General features: G+C 43.3%; 1 protein-coding gene across 4 annotated transcripts in view; it reads left to right on the top strand.

Annotated features, from left to right (window-relative positions):
* The window catches only part of HIVEP1 (human immunodeficiency virus type I enhancer binding protein 1), a 201,605-nt gene that overhangs the window by 132,669 nt on the left and 48,143 nt on the right, over positions 1-20,793 (top strand). For all 4 annotated transcript variants that reach the window (XM_025206224.1, XM_025206222.1, XM_025206223.1 and 1 more), the window contains one exon: positions 14,941-20,793. This exon is cut by the window's right edge and continues 134 nt beyond it. In XM_025206224.1, coding sequence (XP_025062009.1) covers positions 14,941-20,793 — 5,853 coding nt within the window. The remainder of the gene's footprint in view (positions 1-14,940) is intronic.

Below are 20,793 nucleotides of genomic sequence, written 5' to 3' on the forward strand. Positions count from 1 at the left end.
TGCTGGACATTTTTCCTCCCTAGGTGCAGCACTTTGCATTTCTCCTTGTTGAATTGCATTCTGTTGTTTTCTGCCCATATGTCCAACCTGTCCAGGTCTGCTTGTAGTTGCTCCCTGCCCTCCGGCATGTCCACTTCTCCCCACAGTTTTGTGTCATCTGCAAACTTGAACAGAGTACACTTCACTCCCTCGTCCAAGTCGCTGATGAAGATATTGAAGAGTATCGGTCCAAGGACCGAGCCCTGCGGGACCGCACTGCCCACACCCTTCTAGGTCGATACCGACCCATCCACCACGACTCTCTGGTTGCGACCCTCTAGCCAATTGGCCACCCACCGGACCATGTAGATGATCCCAGCAAGATAAGTGTCCAAATGCTTTTTGAATGAGTCCGGAGTAGGTGCTTGGACCACCTCTGGTGGGAGTCTGTTCCAGACCTTGGACACATGGAATGTAAAGATGTTTTTCGTTATATCAAATCTGAATTGGCCTTCTAGAAGTTTGTGGCCATTAGACCTCATTATCCCTTGGGGAGCCCTGGTGAACAACTGTTCTCCCAGATCCTGATGCCACCCCCCTTATATACTTATAGGCGGTCACCAAGTCCCCCCTGAGCTTTCTCTTTGCCAGGTTGAAGAGCCCCATATCCCTCAGCCTCTCCTCATAAAGCTTTCTCTCTTGGCCTTTGATCATACGGGTGGCTGTCCTCTGGATTCTCTTGAACTTATCCATGTCCTTTCTGAAGTGGGGGGCCCAAAACTGGATGCAGTACTCCAGCTGTGGCCTTGCTAAGGCCAAGTAAAGCAGGAGGATGGCGTCCCTGGTTTTGCTCGAGATGCATTGGTAGATGCATGCCAGAGTTTGGTTTGCTCCATCAGCCATGGCATTGAATTGAGGGCTTATGTTCATCTTGTGGCCAATCAAGACCCCCAAGTCCCTTTCGGTCACGGTGCTAGTGAGCGTAGCACTGCTGAGCCTATAAGTATGATGTTGGTTTTTTCTCCCAAGGTGGAGTACTCTGCATTTCTCTATGTTGAATGCCATCAAATTTTGGTCTACCCACTTTGCCAGGTCGGCCTGTATCCCCAGCCTGTCCTCCAGCGTGACTGCCTTCCCCCATAGTTTAGTGTTGTCCACGAACTTTGCCAGTTCATATCTGACTCCCGAGTCCAGGTCATTAATGAAGATATTGAAGAGTACTGGCCTGAGTACTGAGCTCTGGGGGACTCCACTGGTAACCTTGCACCATGTTGACTTGTTCCCATCAACTAGTACCCTTTGGGTCCGACCCTGGAGCCAGTTCCCCACCTATTGGGCCATGAGATGGTCGAGGCCACATTTCCCCAGCTTGGTCATGAGGACATCATGGGAGACCAAGTCAAAGGCCTTCTTGAAGTCCAGATAAATGACATCAAGCTCATCTCCCTTGTCCAGGCACATAAGTCCTAAGCCTCCTGCCAACATGCGCAAGGTGGCGAAAGCCTCCAGCAAGGCAGCAGCCCTCGACTTCAGGAGGGCAGACTTTAACGAGGTGAGAAAACTAGTGGGGGAAGCACTGAGGTCCCAGAGCAGGAGGGGGTTGAGTGTCCAGGAGGAGTGGTTGTTCCTTAAGGAGACAATCCTCCAAGCTCAAAGGGAAGTAATCCCTACGCGAGTCAAAGGGGACAAGGGGGCGCAAAGGCCCCCATGGCTCAACAAAAGCATCCGGGAACATCTCCAAACAAAAAAGGAGGTGTACACCCATTGGAAGGGAGGGACCATCACAAGAGAGGACTATACCTTGGTAGCTCGGGAATGTAGGAGGGCGGTCAGGAAGGCCAAGGCGGAAATGGAGCTGGGACTAGCAACCCAGATCAAGGACAACAAGAAGTCCTTTTTCAAATACAGAGTGGGGCAAAAAAAGGTGCCAGGTAATGTGGGGCATCTGCAGGACACGCCAGGAAATCTGGTCATCTCACCTGATGGTAAAGCTGACATATTCAACAATTTCTTTGCCTCCGTATTTCTGAGGAGGGACCCGGATATCTCCCCCACTGGCACCCCCAAGGGCCCTGTGGGTGGCACACCCAGGCCTAGGGTTAATGAGGACCTTGTCAGGGAACTTCTGGAGGGACTAGATGTATTTAAATCTGCAGGTCCTGATGATCTCCAACCCAGAGTGCTGAAGGAAGTAGTAGGGGTCATTGTGGGACCTCTGGCACAGCTCTACGATCACTCATGGCGCTCGGGTAATGTGCCAGAGGACTGGAAAAGGGCCAATGTGGTCCCCGTCTTCAAAAAAGGGAGGAAGGAGGACCCAGAAAACTATAGCCCCGTGAGTCTTACCTCGGTGCTGGGGAAGCTTTTTGAAAGAATTATCCTGGCACATGTCCAGGAAGGGCCAGCAGGAGAGGTTATGCTCAGGGGCAACCAGCATGGGTTCATTAGGGGCAGGTCTTGTCAAACCAACCTGGTGGCCTTCTATGACCAGGTCCCCAAGACCTTGGATGCAGGTGTCGCAGTGGATATAGTCTTTCTGGACTTCTGAAAGGCCTTTGACACGGTCTCTCACCCCATTCTCAATAAGAAACTAGGAGGCAGTGGTGTTGATGCCTACATGGTCAGATGGGTCACTAACTGGCTGGAGGGCTGCACCCAGAGGGTTGTGGTGGACGGGTCTTATTCGACCTGGAGGGATGTGGGCAGTGGGGTTCCCCAGGGCTCGGTCCTTGGCCCTGCACTATTCAACATGTTCATCAGTGACGTGGGCGAGGGGTTAGAAAGGACCCTGTTCAAATTTACAGATGACACTAAGATGTGGGATGAAGTGGGTACACTAGTAGGAAGGAACAGGCTGCAAGCGGATCTGGACAGGTTACAGGGGTGGGCCGATGAGAACAGGATGGGGTTCAACACTGACAAGTGCAGGGTAATGCACCTGGGGAGGAAGAACCAGCGTCACACCTATAGGCTGGGGAACTCCATTCTCGTCAGTGTCGAGAAAAAGGGATCTTGGAGTCATCCTTGATGCCACAATGAATGTAAGCCGACAAAGTGGGGATGCGGTCAGGAAGGCCAACCATACCTTGTCGTGCATTCACAGATGCATCTCAAGCAGGTCCAAGGAGGTGATCCTCCCCCTCTATGCGACACTGGTCAAGCCGCAGTTGGAGTACTGCGTCCAGTTCTGGGCGCCGCACTTCAGGAGGGATGTGGCCAATATGGAGAGGGTCCAAAGGAGGGCCACCCGCATGATCAGGGTCAGGAGGGCAGGCCCTACGAGGAGAGGCTGAGGTACCTGAACCTGTTCAGCCTCCAAAAGAGAAGGCTGAGAGGGGCTCTAGTGGCAGTCTCCAAACTAGTCAAGGGAGACCAGCAGGCATTGGGAGAGTCCCTGTTCCCCCAAGCAATCCCAGAAGTTACAAGAAACAACGGACACAAGCTGGCCGAGGGTAGTTTCAGGCTAGACATTAGGAGGCGCTATTTCACTGTCAGGGCGGCTAGGACCTGGAACCAACTTCCAAAAGAAGTGGTGCTGGCTCATACCCTGGGGATCTTTAAAAAAAGTCTGGACGAACATCTGGCCGGGGTCGTTTGACCCCAGTACTCTTTCCTGTCATGGCAGGGGGTTGGACTAGATGATCTCAGGTCCCTTCCGACCCTACCAACTATGAAACTATGCTAGTCATGATGAGCCCATGATTCCCAGTCTCCTAAAATATTTCCTAGTTCTTGCTCTTTGGTTTAGAATGGCTTTTATTTTCTTTGCAGTAGTATTTACAAGATGCCTTGGAAACCAGGTGACTTCAACAATTTTCATTTATCTCTCATTTCAGCTGGTGTGAGAGAAGAGAATTTGGAAAGTGGGGGGGCAGAAAATCTGGATGACTTTGAACCTCCTTGTAGCACCCTAAACAAAAATGTCACTTCTCTAATAAAGTAGATATCACATGTCAAGTGAAAAAAATATTTTTTAATATGTAGAAACACCCAGGCCCTTAGGGAACATAGTTTTAATTTGAGAAAAGACCTTGGTGGTAGTCTTTTGAAAGATCTGCATTTTTTTGACTACCTGCATTCCTTTGGAAAACTTATTAATTTTGAAGAATAAGACATAAAGATACCATGACACACTTTTTTTAGTTCTGTGCTTTTAGCTGAACTTTAAATTCATGTGTAGAGCCTTTCTTAGGAGAGACCTGTTTTCCAGAGAGATTGAGTCCCTGCTGTTGCTTGAATGACAAAAGTATAGATTTAGGAACCTGGGGTGTGCATATCTATGGTGCATTTTTTAATGTTCCTTTAGAATAAATGGGATACCATAAAGTAAAGCCTCTACAGTCCATTGAATTATAAGATAACTGTTCACTTAACATTAATGAAGCCAAAAAATGAGTTTAATAAAGTTGCATTAGGGGAAGAGTAGATGCATTGTGTTTGTTCTTTATTCCTTCCCCCCCCCCCCCCCCCCCCCCCTCTCTCTCTCTCATGAAGGCCTACAGCTTTCCTTAGGAGAAAAGAGAATGGGAGCTCTGATAATGCATAGGCTTTGAGACAGGCGATTCTGGGAATTTCTTAAACAGACCCATTGAGTTCATTCTACCCAGACATTGTGCAATTCATGGGTGAAGGTGAATGCTAAAAAAGAAAAAAAAATCTCTTTTCTTGGTACATTGATTATTTCACTTAGTTCATTTCTGCTTCTTCACATTGTCTGTGTTCTGTTGCTCTTCTTTATGTGCCAGGAGCAAAGTAAAGCTGACAGATTACAGGTTTCTGAATCAATGTGTAGTGATATTGGCAGTTTGCTCCTATTTGGAGTGCAGGATACAGATTGAAACAACGTGTGAGAAGCAGAGTAACCGAGAACAGTAAACAAAAAAAATCAAAACAAGGAAAAGGGGGGAAAGTTGAGTAGGGAAAAAAAAGAGAGAGTAGCTGGAACAAACCAGTGGAGAGCCAAAGACACTTGATGCACCACATACTGGCAGTGCTTCTACTGTACCTGCTTCAGGTGTCCACGTAGCCTACTGCTGCATAACTGTAAGATAGATGTATATAAAAAAATGTTTCAAAGAAATCAGAATAACGATGTTTCTGCAAAAACTATTTGGCTAACTAGGGAAATGACTGGGGGTATAGACAGAAGTGCCAGCTCCCAGCTGCAACTTGGAACATTTTCTGCAAAGGGTTCTGAGTTACAATGTTACCCCAGACCAAACAGAAGTTCACTGATGGTTTGAGGGGGAAGGGAATCTAACTGTGGGCTGGGAGCCTGCAGCCAGGCTCTTGTTGCAATGGCCACAGCTCTCTGCCAGTGCTGCTCTTTTCAGAATGGGATGCGGGGAGGGTAACGAAGAGAACTCCTTCTTGGGGCTCCCCAGCTGCTGCTGAAGGGTGGGGTGATTGAATTGGAGCCTGTGCCCCCAACCTGGGGGCAGTCTGAAAAAACCCCAGACTGAATTCCCTCCACTACCTTCCCCCCTCCCATTATGAAAACAGCTACAGGCTGGGTCTGGCTGGCAGACAGAAGTTACAGAAGACACTACATTTTGAAACTTCTTCATCTAATACCTTATGCAATGAGGGGTCAGATTTTCACCTGATCAGCCATTTTTAAGTTGTCTATCGCCGTGGACTTGTGTTTGGTCACAGCTATAAACTGCTTTCTGTGGCTGGGTAAGGCAAAAATTGTCACTTCTGTCTGCACCCTGGGTTATCATAGAATCACTTTGGTGTGACCACAGATGAGTTTCTTGTGATTACATGGGAAAGGGTAAAAGGAGAAAGGAAATGGACTTCACATGGGGAGAAATGGGTGAGTTGTTTTTTATTTTCATGTCAATGTTATTTATGCTGTTTGTTTTTGTAAGTTAATGTGTGAATGTGTACTTGGCAAGTGTACCTTGTGAAAGTTGGAAACTATGGTGGGCTCAAAAATGTCTGGCATTCTGTGACTGATAGCTTTACTAGTGTTGTTACTGCTAGAAACATTGACATAGGTAAGTTGATCCTTGAATAATTATAATGACATGAATGCAAATATTTTTTCAAGATAAAGATATGACACATTGCAGTACATCAGCACAATTATATAATAGAATTCAGTAGCATAATGTAGGGAGAGGCTGGGCAAGTAGGGCATCAGCCCTATGTGTTGACTTGGGGGAGGGTGCTAGAATGGCCCCATTTCTTCCCCCAGCCCCATTAATTTTTGCCACGGCAGGCAAAAATGGCTGCTTGGCCATAGGAGACAAGCAGGTATAACCCTGTGCAGCCAGTGTACAGGGAACCTATCCTCCCACTGCAACAGCCCAAGCCCACACAGCTATAGCAAAAGCTGCTTCTGCAAGTAAGACTCTGCTTACTTTCCTTCCCACCCAGGACCCTGGAGGAGCTCGCTATTCCTCTAATGGAATGACTTCAAATAAAGTAGAAGTAAAAAAAGAATATACAAAGAGGTATTTAATAAGTAAAAAAGATGACAACAAGCTTGTTGAGGGCCTTCTTCCCTTTTTAGTGCAAGTATTAAGACATGCAATTAGCAAGCGTAAGATGAATACTGTCACTGCTAATATGTACTTTTATATGGTGCCTTTTTCTTTACTGAGTTTCACAACTTGTAGTAAGGAGTTAAGTATTATGATCCCATAGTTAAGTACTATAGTATAGTTAACTACATTGTATAGTTAAGTACATATTTACAGAAAGTTATAGAACCATAGAAAATTAGGGTTGGAAGGGACCTCAGGAGGTCTAGCCATGTCTTAAAAACCTCCAAGGATGGAGATTCCACAACATCTCTGGGTCACCTAACCTGCTTCAGTGCTGTACTTACTACCTTCTTTTGTGAGAGAATTTTTCCTGATCTCTAACCTAAACTGCCCTTGCTGCAACTTGAGACCCTTGCTCCTTGTTTTGTCATCTGCCACTACTGAGAACAGTCTAGCTCAGTGGTTCTCAAACTATGGGTCGTGACCCCCAAATGGGGTTGCAGCATCAACAGATGGGTCATGGGAGTGGAGGTCTGTGGGTTGGGAGTGAGGGGCCATGCTGAGGAAATGGAGCCATAAATGGGGTCATGCTGAAGAAAGGTTTGGGAAGCACTGGTCTAGCTTCATCCTCTCTGGATCTACCCTTCATGTAGTTGAAAGCTGATATTAAATCCCTTCTCACTCTTCTTTTTTTCAGACTAAATAAGCCCAGTTCCCTCAGCCTTTCCTTATAAGTCAAGTGCCCTAGCCCCTTCACCATTTTTGTTGCCCTCTACTGGACTATCTCCAATCTGTTTGCATCCTTTGTATAGTGGAGTGCCCAAAGCTGGACCTGGTATTCCAGGTTTGGCTTCACCTGTGCCGAATAGAGGGAAATCACTTCCCTTGATCTGCTGGCAATTCTCTTACTAATACAGCCCAGTATGCCATTAGCTTTCTTGGCAACAAGGGCACACTGTTAACTCATATTCAGCTTGTTGTCCACTGTAACCCCCAGATCTTTTTCTGCAGATCTGTTGCTTGGCCAGTTGGTCCCAAGCCTGTAGCAGTGCATGGGATTCTTCTGTCCTAAGTGCAGGCCTTTGCACTTGTTCTTATTGAACATCATGAGATTTCTTTTGGTCCAATCCTCCAATTTGTCAAGGTCTCTCTGAATCCTTACTTTATTCTCCAGCGTATCTACTACTCCCCCCAGCTTGGTGTCATTCATGAACTTGTTGAGGGTGCACTCCATCCCATCTTCCAGGTTGCTGATGAAGATATTGAACAAAACAGGACTGACCCCTGGGGCACTCCAGTTGATACAGGTTGCCAACTAGATATTGAACCATGAATTACTACTCTCAGAGCCTGGCAATCCAGTCAGTTTTCTGTACACCTTGTAGTCCATTCATCCAACCCATACTTCTTTACCTTGCTTGGAAGAATGTTGTAGGAGACTCTTATCAAAAGCCTTGCTAAAGTCAAGGTATATGACATCCTTTGCTTTCCCCGCATCCACAGAACCAGTCATCCCATCATAGAAGGCCATCAGGTTGGTCAGGCATGACTTGCCCTTGGTGAATCAGTGCTGACTGTTCCTAATCACTTTCTTCTCCAAGTGCTTAGGAACGGTTTCCTTGAGGACCTGTATATAGTTAAGAGCAGAGTACTTAAGACACCAGAGCTGTGAGGTCAAGCTTGTTTAGTACTTGAACTAAAGGCTGCTGCCAGTGACTCACCTGTGAATAGGAAACTTTTGTATTATTATTATAATTCTGGGGAGTCAGAAATGGCTATATTACTCCCTTGTGTATTATTGGCTACAGAACCAGGTAGGCTGGAACCTTTCAGAGAGAGTCAATGTCAGAAACAAGAATAAAAATAAGGAGCTAGGGCTCAAGATATCCTATTGGCAGCAATTTCTATCAGTATGAAAGCTTCATTTTAATGATTGCTGAAGAATGAAAAAAGACCATATCTGTCTTTGTTTTCCATCTGTATACACATGCTTCATTTTTTCCTGGAAATATACAGTATCCATATGTTAGCTAGCAAGCCTTGTGGGAGGTATTCTTGAGAAAATATGGCTGTAGATCGCCAACTGTGAAAGTCAGATATTATTTCTGTAGTGAAATATAAGACTCCTAGTTGTTCAATTGGTAGTCCTGGGCAAAGCATTTGTCCATGCTACTGCTTTTCAATCACATTTGTGAGCACTTTACTAGTATAGCTGGGTCTGACTGTTTTTTTTCATCCTTACGTAACACAGTTGAAACTCTCTAACTTTGGTTATTTAACAGGTCTTCACCAACTAGAGTAATGGGGCTGTCTTCCTGGTTTAGTGCACAGTTGGCTGCAGTGGGGACAAAGAACATTAGTCTTCAGGCTTATGTGGTTGTGCAGTTAGATGTTCCCTGTGTATTCCTTCTTTCCAGTCTAGCATGTTCCCTGAGCACTCTTGCCCATCACAGGTTGTCTGTAGGTAAGCTGCCTAGATTTACCCATTGTGCACTGAGCCAAATAATACACTGATGTGAGGCATGATTGTGACAGCGAAAGAGCTGCAGTATATACATAAAGAGAACCATATTATGTCCACCTAGTTATCATGCATGATTTTAAGGCATTGTAAAATCACGTGCAAAAGTTAATACAAAATGCTTTGCTTATACTAAATTTATTTTTACAGTTTTTCTATAATTTGTGCAAACTCAGTTCTATTCTTTGGGGAGAAAAAAACTGCAGTATGCCCTGAAACTTAAGAAAGCTATTCATAGTAATGGCTAGGAATGCATTCTTTTACACCAGTGGAGGTCGACCTTTTTGGCAGGTGTGCCACAACTTAGACCTTCCCCTTCCATGAGTGCCACTTTGATCCTCTTCCACTGCCCCACTTGTGGCTCAGCGTTTTGCTTCCTGCCCTATATGCCACTGTGCTGCCTTCCCCTCCCCAATCTCCCATGTGCCACACAGAAGCTGCCTGTGGCACACTGGGCCACAAGTTGGCCATCCCTGTTTTACAAGCATGTAGAGCTTGACAGATCCATTGCTGCCTCATTTTGGTAAAATTTCTCTGACTGAGCGGGGGAGAATAATTTATTGTTTTTTACACAATCCAAGTTTCCATATATATAAAAAAATATTTTTAATTCATAAGCCTGAGAGGCAACCTTGTAAATATCAGCTGAGTATAAACTAATGCATTGGATGATGACTTAAAACCTGAAATGGGCTTTAGGCAAGATAATTTATCTGGAGCTGAGTGAAAGGACTCTCTCTCATTCTCCTTTCTTTTGCCACCACTCTGGAGCAGAGGTGCACTGATATATTGGTTGCATATCGGATTGGCACCAATAAAAGGAAAATTAACATTATTGGCTGGCAGCTTTTTTTTTTTTTTTTTTTAATTTTTTTTTGTTTTTTGTTTTTTTTTGGCCCGTGTAGCCAATAACGTTCACCAATGAATAGAATATGCCTCCTAGCTGGGGCCCCTGGATGCCACATGTATGCATGCAGCTGTACGCATGCACGTGGCCAGGAATGCAGTCAGGCAGCATGGAGAGCAGCACCCTGCAGATAAATCTGTAGAGAGGAAGAGATGTGGAGGGGCAGGGGGCCCAGATTGAGGCCCTCATGGTAAGAGAGGGAGGGGGGCTGGGAGCACTGCACAGCCAGGATGGTGAATGTGGCACAGGGCTGGGGCAGGAAGTGGGACAGAACTGCAGGTGGCTCATCCAGAGGGGAGTAAGGTTTGTGGGGGAGCAGCTCCCTGCCACTGCGGGCACCTGCAGGCATGTGCCCCCTCAGACTGGTGTGCAGGGCGATGCAGGCTCCTCACTGTGGGCTTGGGCTTTCCGCAGTGCTGCCTTTCCCTCGGGAGCCCCATGCTGGGCATGCACCCCCTGCCTGCCTAGCAGCAGTGGGGGTGGCATGTTGTGCCTCCTGCTGCTGGGCTGGCAGGGGGCACACAGCCAGCATTGGGCCCCTGGAGCAAAGGCAGCAGGGCGGAGAGCCCGAAACCCACAGTGAGCAGCCCACATCTGCCCTCGTTCTGCTCAGCTTGGCTTGGCTCTGGTTAAAAGCATTCCCCCACTTAAAAATGGCGATGGTAGCGTTTGAACTAAAGTTTATTCAACAAGCTTTAGTTCAAGCATCCCTGCTGCCATTTTTAGCGCTGAGATGCTGATCCATTGGACGATCCACCTGTGACTCTGTCCCACTTCCTCCCCAGGTCACATTCACTGCCCTGGTTGGGCAGCGCCCTTTGCTTTGGCCCCACTCCCTCCCTCACTGTGGGGGACTCGATCTGCCTCCTCCACACCCCTTCCCGTCCACAGACTTACCTGCAGGGAGCTGCTCTCCACACTGCCCGGCTACATTCCTTTAAATTGATTATCAGATCAGTGTCAGCTGATGTGGCTGGTTAATAATCAGCTATTGGTATCAGCCAAGAAAATCTTTATCGGTGCACCCCTACACTGGAGTAATAGGAATGCTCGGCTTTACTCTGTTAGCTTCAAGCCAGGGCTGCCTCTGCATTCCTTATTTTTAGGAGGCAAGGCTTTTTTTGACAGCTTTTATTGGAACACCTGTATAGTTGGGAGATCTCTTAGATAAACTTTCAGCATAGGGTATCCTTTCTCTGGTCCGAAGGGAAAGCAGACACAAGCTGAGCTAAATACCAAAGAAAAGACTCCATGCCAATTCAGAAAGCCCAGTTGGATGGATGAAGGAGGGCTGTGAACTAGGAATGAAGGTTGTAAACAGGACCTCTTACAAGACTAAAGAAGAACAGTAGAACAGGCAATCTATTTAGTATCAGAGGAAGCAGTTATTACCCGTAGAGTGCAGGGAGATGTTTGGCAGTGTTTCTAAGGTTGAAATGAGCCATAAAGCCATGTTCTATTTTAAAACCAGATTTTTTTACTGTCTGGTAGAGTTATGAATTTATGTTCCCACACCTATTTTCTGGAGGCTTTTTGTAAATTCTCTTTGAGCATGAGGATAGTGAGGTCAGAAAAGGAGTATTTTGGTTTTTTTGTGAAAAATGTGCTCCTACTGGGTTTTTGTCTGTCCTTTTATATTTTTATATATCCTTTACTTATTTTCTCGATACATGGGGTAGTGGATGCTTCGTGAATCTACACCAGATTCCAGCAGTGACAACAGCAGTTACCTGCTTCACTGTGGCACATAAGGCTCCCCTACAGAGTTGGTTCCCTGTTTATGTAGGAGCCATATATACTGTGCGTGAACTTTGTGCCCTAGCAGAATACAGGCAGACTGTAGCCTCTTAATATCTAAAGATGATAGAAAGTAGGGCAGATTTGCACCTTATAGACTAACTAAATCAGGGGTGCACAGCACTAACAGTGGGTTTACTTCATCAGATGCTGTGAAGGGACTGCAGGAAACAGCTTCTAAATAAAAAAAACCAGGATTAGAATACAAAGGGCTGGGAAGGTAGGAAGGATAAAGTGTAAAATATAAGTATAAATATATGAGTGTTTAACCAGAAGTTAAAATATTATGAATCTTTGTTCACTCCACATAGGTATAACAGCAAAATTACTTGCACAAAAATATATATGCATAAAGTAAATACTAATATAGATTTTTTTCAAATAAATATTAATATAGATTTTCATTCTGTATGCGTGCTTTGTTACGTGATGTTCGAGCCAAGCTTTTCACTGAACGATAGATGCATTTGTTACAAAACTGCTCTTTTGCTTGATACTAATAAATCATTTGCTATTCAATGTGGACCTGAAATTTCATGTGCATACCTAATTAAAATGAGCAACAAATGTAGTTAATAATGAAATAATTCATTTTTTAATTTTATTCATAATACAGAAATGGAAAATAATCTAAGATTGACCAATTTTTGTTTATCTGCAGTAGCAGCTCATTTGAAACAATATTGAAGTTCAGTAATATATGCTCTGAAATTCAGTATTTGACAGATGGCGTGGGTGGTTTGTGCCATTTTTATGACAAATCCAGTTACAAGCATAACCATAAAATAAGGTGTCTTCATTCCTTGTCTGCTGCAACATACAGAGGGGAAAAATGACAGGGAAGAGAGAAAAACAAATTTGTTTCATGCTTCTTTGTTCTACTATAATGATTTTCATCTTTAAGCCCAAAATAAAGCCTTAATAGTAGTACTCTGAATAAAATGCACTTGCTATAAATCTTAAAACATTTATAAATTGCTTTCCTTTTTTTAATATTTTCTTTGCATAATTTCATACCAATCTTGTAAATGACATTTGATGCTGAAAGAGATTACAATAAACAAGCATTACTTTTTCCAGACCAAGATAAAATAAACTTTCAATAAGGTACACTTAAGGTTAGAAGAATATCAGATAATGTAGAGATAGGCAGCGTCTCTCTAACAGTCCCCTGGAATAGTACAGGACTTGCTGTAACTGACTCGTTTTATTTTCATTAGCCAAATTGAAAGAAATGAGAAAAAGTAAATGATAGAAATAAAAGTGAAATACCTCTAGGCAGCATCATATACTAAGATGTTCTTTATAACAAAAAGCAAGCTAGAAAAATATAACCTGACAAAGTCTTCCTAATTAAAAAAAAAAAAGGAAATAAGAGTCTGCAGATGCACAAAAGACAGCCTGTATACTATTTTTCATAAAAATCCAGTATCTAAAATAATCAGAATTTTTTTGCATATGTCATTATTTTAGGTGCAGCTTGCCAAAAAAATGTTTAAAAACTGAAAATTAAAATTAGTTCTCATATCAATTTTGAATCTGCTATTGGACTTAATTCCAGCTTCCCAGGAGACAACAGAAGTAACTGGTTCTGTTGGGCTTTTCCCCCAAATGCTGATGTTTTAATTCTTTTTTGAATTGATGTGTTTTTTTTAAGTTCATTAAATGTTTTATTCTTTGAAGATGCCATCGTCTTTACTGCCATCTAAGATGTGTTCTCTGTAGGTACTTATATGGCCCATCTGAGGCATTATGTCCCTGAAGCAAGTGAAAATAGCACTTTCCCTTCCCTTTCATGCTCAGCAGCATCTCCCCTCCCCCATCTATGGCTGCCTTGGAGACTTGTGGGGAGCTCGAAAGATGTTCCTGCTCATTCCAGTTGGGGACAGTGGCAGCAGCGGGTGGGTCCCTCCCCCTCTCTAGGAATTGGGCACAAGGTAAGGGACCCTTGCTACCACCATGGCCTCTATCAAGCCTGCCTCTATGTGCAGCCTGATTGCAGCAGGATAGGAGGGCTTCTGGAGGCCCCCCTTCACCTCCTGCCCCTGCCTCAGGTGGGGACAGTGGATGTAGCAGGAGACAAGGGGGGAATGGGAGGGGAGGGAAGGGAATGTGCAGCTGAGCATGGAGGGGAAGGGAGTGGAATGGGGAGTTTCTTACCTGCTTGGGGGATTTAAAACAAAACAAAGCAAAAAAGTCACCAGCTGCTGCTTCTGCGGTGCAGTCTGCCTGCCCCAGGGTGAGGGGAAGAGGCTAGGATCCTGGATGCAGCCACCCCTACACCACCAGTCACTGATCCCACACCCTCCCCACTTTTAAAAACCTGGACCCATCCATGTCTGTGCATATTGTATACATTAATAACTGTATCTGTTTGGCTTTCCAGTGAAGCAGGAAAATATTGCTAGCCCCATTTTGCAGATCAGGTACCAAAGCATGGAGAAGTCTGAAATGAAATCTAAGATCCATTGAAATAAATTTGAGTTTTGCTGTTGACTTCAGGACCCTTATTTCACCCTGAATGACTAACGAATAAGGTCACATGGAGCAAGAAACTGTAGTAGATATAGAAACAGAATTACTGTTTTCTAAGTCCCATTGTGCCATAGTCTTAACCACGAGACTACAATTCTGAGTGACATGGGCTACAAATGCTGGTCCTCTATCAACATCAGTATTACTGCCATTGTTTCTGCTAATAGAGCCAGCTGATTGTAATGCGGCAGTGAGTGGTTTCTCAAAGGAAGCCTAGCATTAAAAAACTGAGATAGAGGTTTCAGCCAAGAAGTTAAAACATTAACAATAATAGACATGAGGCTTGGCTTTTAGCTATAGTAGGACTGCAGCTCACAAACTGAAAATTCATTTCTTGCTTCCATAGACAACAAGGTGCAGGTTTCAGCATGTTCAGTGTATAGAAATCAGGGAAAATCTCTGGTCAACAGAGACACAGCATAGAAGAACTCTGCAGGAAAACAAATCCTAGCTCTTCACTTTGAGGAGGATAGTTTAATCTTACAGGAGTAAAGACTTGTGTATGTGACTATTCACATGTAGACGAATAAAAAGCAACTTCCACATGTTACAAATTGTGAGAAAACGTAGCATTTTTAGATTTACTTGTTAAATGTATATGATTGCATTTAGTCTTTGTGATTAAAAATATATTTGTGATGGTATAATAGTTTGTAATGACTATGTGAATTTACCATTTTTGTATTGTTTTGTTTTTGTCTTAACAGAAGGCTCAGAAGCTGGGACTAGAGGAACCCCAGATGCAATTAAAGGTGTGAAACGGAAGAAGATTGTAACTGAGAACCACCTGAAAAAAATACCAAAATCACCTTTGCGAAATCCTCCTGAGGCCAAGCTTAAACAAAATGTAGAGCAACCTTCATCATCTAAAGTTCTTGATGCTTCAGAACACACGAAGACACAGAATCATTTACCTGTACAGAATGGGAAAAAATGTACCAAACAAAATGGGGGAACACGTAGTTGCAATGTAGCTACTGACGAATCCAAATCTGAAGTATCAATGCAGACAAAACTTCCACTGTTACATCAGTCCTTGGAACTCAACAAACGGACAGTAGAAGACTTTGATACAAGCGCAGAGAAGTCCCTCCCTAACTCCTTGTCAAGTAAAACAAAGACTGACAGTAATGAATGTGTTACTTTTGTTGATTGTAGTACTTCATCCTCGTGTACACGTACAGCATTTGATGTCCTTTTAAAAGCTATGGAGCCTGAATTGAACACATTAGCACAAGAGTGCCCTCCTTGTGGAATGCAAATAGAAAAACTGAGACCAAATAAAACTGTAGTTAGCACCTCTTCCAGTCTCACATCCAGTACAATGAGTGTCCAAAATCATTCTGCTTTGTCACCGCCAGATGTTGTAGCTGGATCTCACTGCTACCCATGCACTTCAAATAATATGCACATAGCAACATCAGGCAAGAATAAACAATTACAGATCCAATCAGTTTCTCATTCGCAAGAGCTTATTGCTAAAACTGGACAACATAATCATCAAATTGTTATGTGTCCAAGTTTCACTAGATCACTGGTACATCAGCAGAATCAAGAAAACCCAAAACTCCAGCAGATATACAGTATAGCAGTAACTTCTTCTGTAGTACATACACCATCTTCTGCTGTAGCTCAGGTTTTTCCTCAAAGTCAGTTAGTAGCTAGTTCTTCTTCACCTTTGTCAATTAATGCATCTAATTCCACACATTTATCTATAGCGCCCATGTATAATTCAGCCCAGATAGCATCTGTTGTCAACCATGGTGTAGAACAAATCTGTAACCTTCTAAAAGACCAGAAACCTAAAAAACTGGGAAAGTATGTCTGTGAGTATTGCAATCGGGCTTGTGCCAAGCCTAGTGTTCTTCAAAAGCACATCCGATCCCATACAGGAGAACGACCTTATCCTTGTGTGACTTGTGGGTTTTCATTTAAGACCAAAAGTAATCTATACAAGCACAAAAAGTCTCATGCACATGCTATCAAACTTGGACTTGTTCTACAACCAGATTCTGGTGGTTTATTCCTAACCCATGAATCAGACAAAGCACTTGGTATTCATTCAGATGCGGAAGATAGTGGTGAAAGTGATGATGAAGGCACTGCTGATGAAAGACAAGATGATCAAGGATCCTTAGAACTGGAATCTGCACAAATAGTGAAAATCATTTCAAATCCTGAAACAACATTACAGAAAGGTAGTCCCATTCCATTAGGCAATCCAGACTGTGTAATAGGTGATTCTTCATTGCATAATTCAGAACCTCAAGTTCGGGCAGCTTTACCTAAAGTTATAGTTCATCCTGTAAATGTTTCCCCATTAAGGGCCGATAGTCCAAAAGTAACAGATCCCACACCTGACCTTGCTGCAGCACAGAGAAAAGGAGATTTCAAAGTTACAAATATGCAGTCAAATTTAGCACAGATAGCCTCATTCAAGGAGACTGAAGTTAGGCACCACCAAAAAGTAGAAATGAGTTTATTAGAAGAACAACATCTTGGGTCCGCTATAGGAACAGCACATGCGCAGCTACAAAGGCAGCAGGCAACTGATTGTTCCCAGGAGCAGCAAGGAAAATGTCTGTTGAGTCCTAGAAGTTTAGGTAGCACTGATTCTGGTTATTTTTCACGTTCTGAAAGTGCAGATCAAACAATGAGTCCACCAACTCCTTTTGTAAGGGGATTGCCAAGTTCTGAGAAAGACTCGAATCAAAATATGACCTGCCTACCCAGAACAAGTGGAACAGTGGCATCTGTGGTACACACAGTTTGTGCTGAAAAAAATGTGCTTCTCTCTGGTCAAATGCGACCACCTATGGCAACAAAGACACTTGAGGAACGCATCTCAAAATTAATATCCGATAATGAAGCTGTAGTGGATGACAAACAGTTAGATAGTGTGAAACCAAGAAGAACATCTCTTTCAAGAAGAGGAAGTATAGACTCACCAAAATCATATATCTTTAAAGACTCTTTCCAGTTTGATTTAAAACCAATGGGAAGAAGAACTAGTTCTAGCTCCGATATACCAAAGTCTCCTTTCACACCGACTGAGAAATCAAAGCAGGTTTTTCTTTTGTCTGTACCATCTCTTGACTGTTTACCTATAACTAGAAGTAATTCTATGCCTACAACCAGTTATTCAGCTGTACCTGCAAATATAATACCTCCTCCTCATCCACTTCGTGGAAGTCAATCGTTTGATGATAAAATTGGGTCATCGTATGATGATGTCTTTGTATCAGGACCTGTGACTCCATTGAACCAAGGTGGACATCCTCGCACTCTTGTTAGGCAGGCAGCAATAGAAGACTCCTCAACCAGTGAAAGTCAGGCTCTTGGACCAGCACGATCTGTAGATGAAAATTACCATGGATGTACTTTGTCTAATGAACCTTTAACGCAAAGAAGCAAATTACATGTACCAGGAACGAATTTAGAAAAAGTAAAGAAATCACATCATGTGCGAGGGGCAATGTTTGAATGTGAAACTTGTAGAAACAGGTATAGAAAACTGGAGAATTATGAAAACCACAAGAAGTTTTATTGTTCAGAATTGCATGGACCAAAAACCAAAGCAGCCATTCGAGAGTCTGAACATAAACCAGTTCCCAGCAGTACACAACCTCAAATTTTGCACTACAGAGTTGCTAGTTCTACTGGTGTCTGGGAACAGACACCGCAGATAAGAAAAAGAAGGAAGATGAAAAGTGTTGGAGATGATGATGAGCCACAGCAAAATGATAGTAACATATCAAAGAGTACTGAGGGTCAGAGCCAGGCAGGAAATTCTTCCAGCATGTCAAAACATAATGCAACAATAATTGGTTCACATCAACATGGTAGTATCCTGCTTCAGAATTCTCAAATTCAGCTTGTGGCTCGAGGCACAGAACAAGCTATTGAGCCCAAGATCTCTCCTCTGATGGAAAAGCAAACTAGTTCAATTGCACAAGAGAAGGTAGAGTTGAAAAGACAAGGAACTGGAATTTCAGTAATACAGCACACTAACTCACTAAGCAGAACTAGTTCATTTGAGAAATCAGAATCTTTTGAAAGAGTATCGCCAGTTTCTTTTCAAGAGGCTGGAAAGGGTGGGAAGAACCAGTCTATGAATGCAGTTGCAATTCAAGAAGATAGGCTTTCACATTTGAGCAGTTCCCAGCACCATCAGCCAGTATCATCAGAAGTATCTAGAGTGGAACTTAAGGAAAATCAAATTGCTTCTAATGAAAGAAGTACAGCTCTGCAAACATTAAGACTTGTTCGCCAACACAACATCCAAGTTCCTGAAATACTAGTAACAGAGGAACCAGACAGAGACCAAGAAACCCAGTGCAGTGATCAGGAAAAGACAGAAAAATTTAACTGGCCTCAGAGAAGTGAATCTTTGTCAAAATTGCCAACAGAAAAACTTCCACCAAAGAAGAAAAGGATTCGTTTGGCTGATATTGAACATTCTTCTGCTGAATCGAGCATTGACTCCACACTTTCTAGAAGTCTTAGTCGGGAGAGCAGTTTATCTCGCACCTCTAGCTTTTCAGCTTCATTTGATAAAGATGAAGTTTCTAAGACTGAAAGTGCTACCAAAGTGGATCTTATTAGTAAATCTTCAGAGTTCCTTATGATTCCTGTGAGCTCAAATACTCTTGGTGTGCCAGGCCCTCAGTACAGGGAAATGAGACGTGCTGCATCAGAACAAATTAGCTGTACGCAACCATCCATGGAGGTTGTAGATTACAGAAGTAAATCTTTTGACTCTGGAAGTATGTCTTCAGCAAAATCTACTCCACAAGAGATGTCCACTCCAAAATTGTCTTCTAGCAGTGGAGTTACTGGACATGTACCTTTGTTGGAAAGGAGAAGGGGGCCATTTGTAAGACAGATATCTTTAAATATTGCTCCAGAAAACTCATTGCCTCAAGTTAAATCAGCTGCTGCTTCATTTCAATTAACTCATACAACAGACAAGTCCACAGTACCATTTCACAGACTGCAGACCTCTAGTAAATCTTTGGTGGAGTTCCCTTCAAATTCTCAGCACTTACAGACTTACTCCAAGCCTTTACATGAGTCTCAGGCAACAACACAAAATTGTCACCCTCTAAGCCTGTCTTTAGGCCAGCAGTCTTTAGGTCCTGTTTTGTATAATCAAGGACAATGGCCTTCAACACATCAGCATTTACAGGCCTCCCTTAAAGCGTCAGCCCAAGGAGAACAAGAAAACGCAAATGCATTTTCTTGTCAGTCTGTTGAAAAGGAGGATTGTTTTGCTCCCAAATATCAGCTTCAAGTGAAATCACTGAACATAGGTCAATCATATCCTTCTAAACAAATAACAACCACTCTACCAACCCAGACTCATCCAACTCAGGTTGGTCTGGGCCAGAGTCAGACCTCATTAGAAGTACAAACTAAAGTAGCTGACAGTAGGTCTAATCCATATTCAGTGCCTCCCCTAAAACAAATGACCCCCGCCAACTGCAGTGGTCAGATGCAACAGATTGCACCATTTGTGGTTCCTGTTCATATTCATAGTAATATTCCATCCTATGGCTTTGCCACTGTAACCCCGCTTCCTCAAATTATAGTAACCCAGGATCAGGTAAATCAGTCTACTGGTAAGACAAATGTTGTGACAGTGCCAACACTTGATGGTAAAACCCAGCTGCCAAAATCTCACAAAGATCAGAGGGTTTTGCAAAATTCACAGCCAGCATCCATGTTTGATAATTCCCTTCCTGAAACTGGAAGCAGAAATTCACCTTTGTCAAGCTCCTTGAACATTATTCAGAAAGTGCCAGTTAGTGGACTTTCTCTTCAACAAGAGGCTACAGCTTCAAGTAAACGTATGCTTTCACCAGCCAACAGTTTAGACATTGCCATGGAAAAACACCAAAAACGTGTTAAGGATGAAAGTGGAGATCCTTGCGCAACAGATGCTAGATCACTGAATCCACTGAACATTAGAGCCAGTGACCTTAATAAGCAAAAGAAACCAGTTCTAGTGAGACAGGTTTGCACCACAGAACCTCTGGAAAGTTATTTGCTGGATCCAGAGATTGTTCCACAACATGAAAAAAACAGCAAAGTTATTACTTCCTCCAATAGGCTAATAACGGATCACCATTCATCTGAAGCTGGAGTTTCTGAATCCATAAAGGAGTCCCCAGAATCTGAAAACCTTAAATCTGCTATTTCAAGTTTTGTAGTGAGAAAGCCATCTGAACCTCCTTCGGTAAATAATCAGCCTTCTCTTTTGAAGGCTTTAGGCAGCAGTCAAGAAAGGAAGTCCCCTAGAGTTAATAATGAAGGGAAGCAAATTAATAATCAAGGCCAAGCCAAACCTGTAACTACTCTGTCAGTGGTAAATGCTGGAGATATGCAACAGCTCTCATTTCCAAGCCTAAAGACTTCAACAAATTTCACGTGGTGTTACCTGTTAAAAAGGAAGCCATTACATCTCTTACAAAATGACCAAAAAACATCGGCATATTCTACTTGGACTGTTAGTCCCAACAATCCCAATCCTCTTGGTTTGCCAACAAAGGTTGCTCTTT

The sequence above is a fragment of the Alligator sinensis genome, unplaced genomic scaffold (assembly GCF_000455745.1).
Source record: "Alligator sinensis unplaced genomic scaffold, ASM45574v1 scaffold253_1, whole genome shotgun sequence".
Classification (NCBI taxonomy): domain Eukaryota; kingdom Metazoa; phylum Chordata; order Crocodylia; family Alligatoridae; genus Alligator; species Alligator sinensis.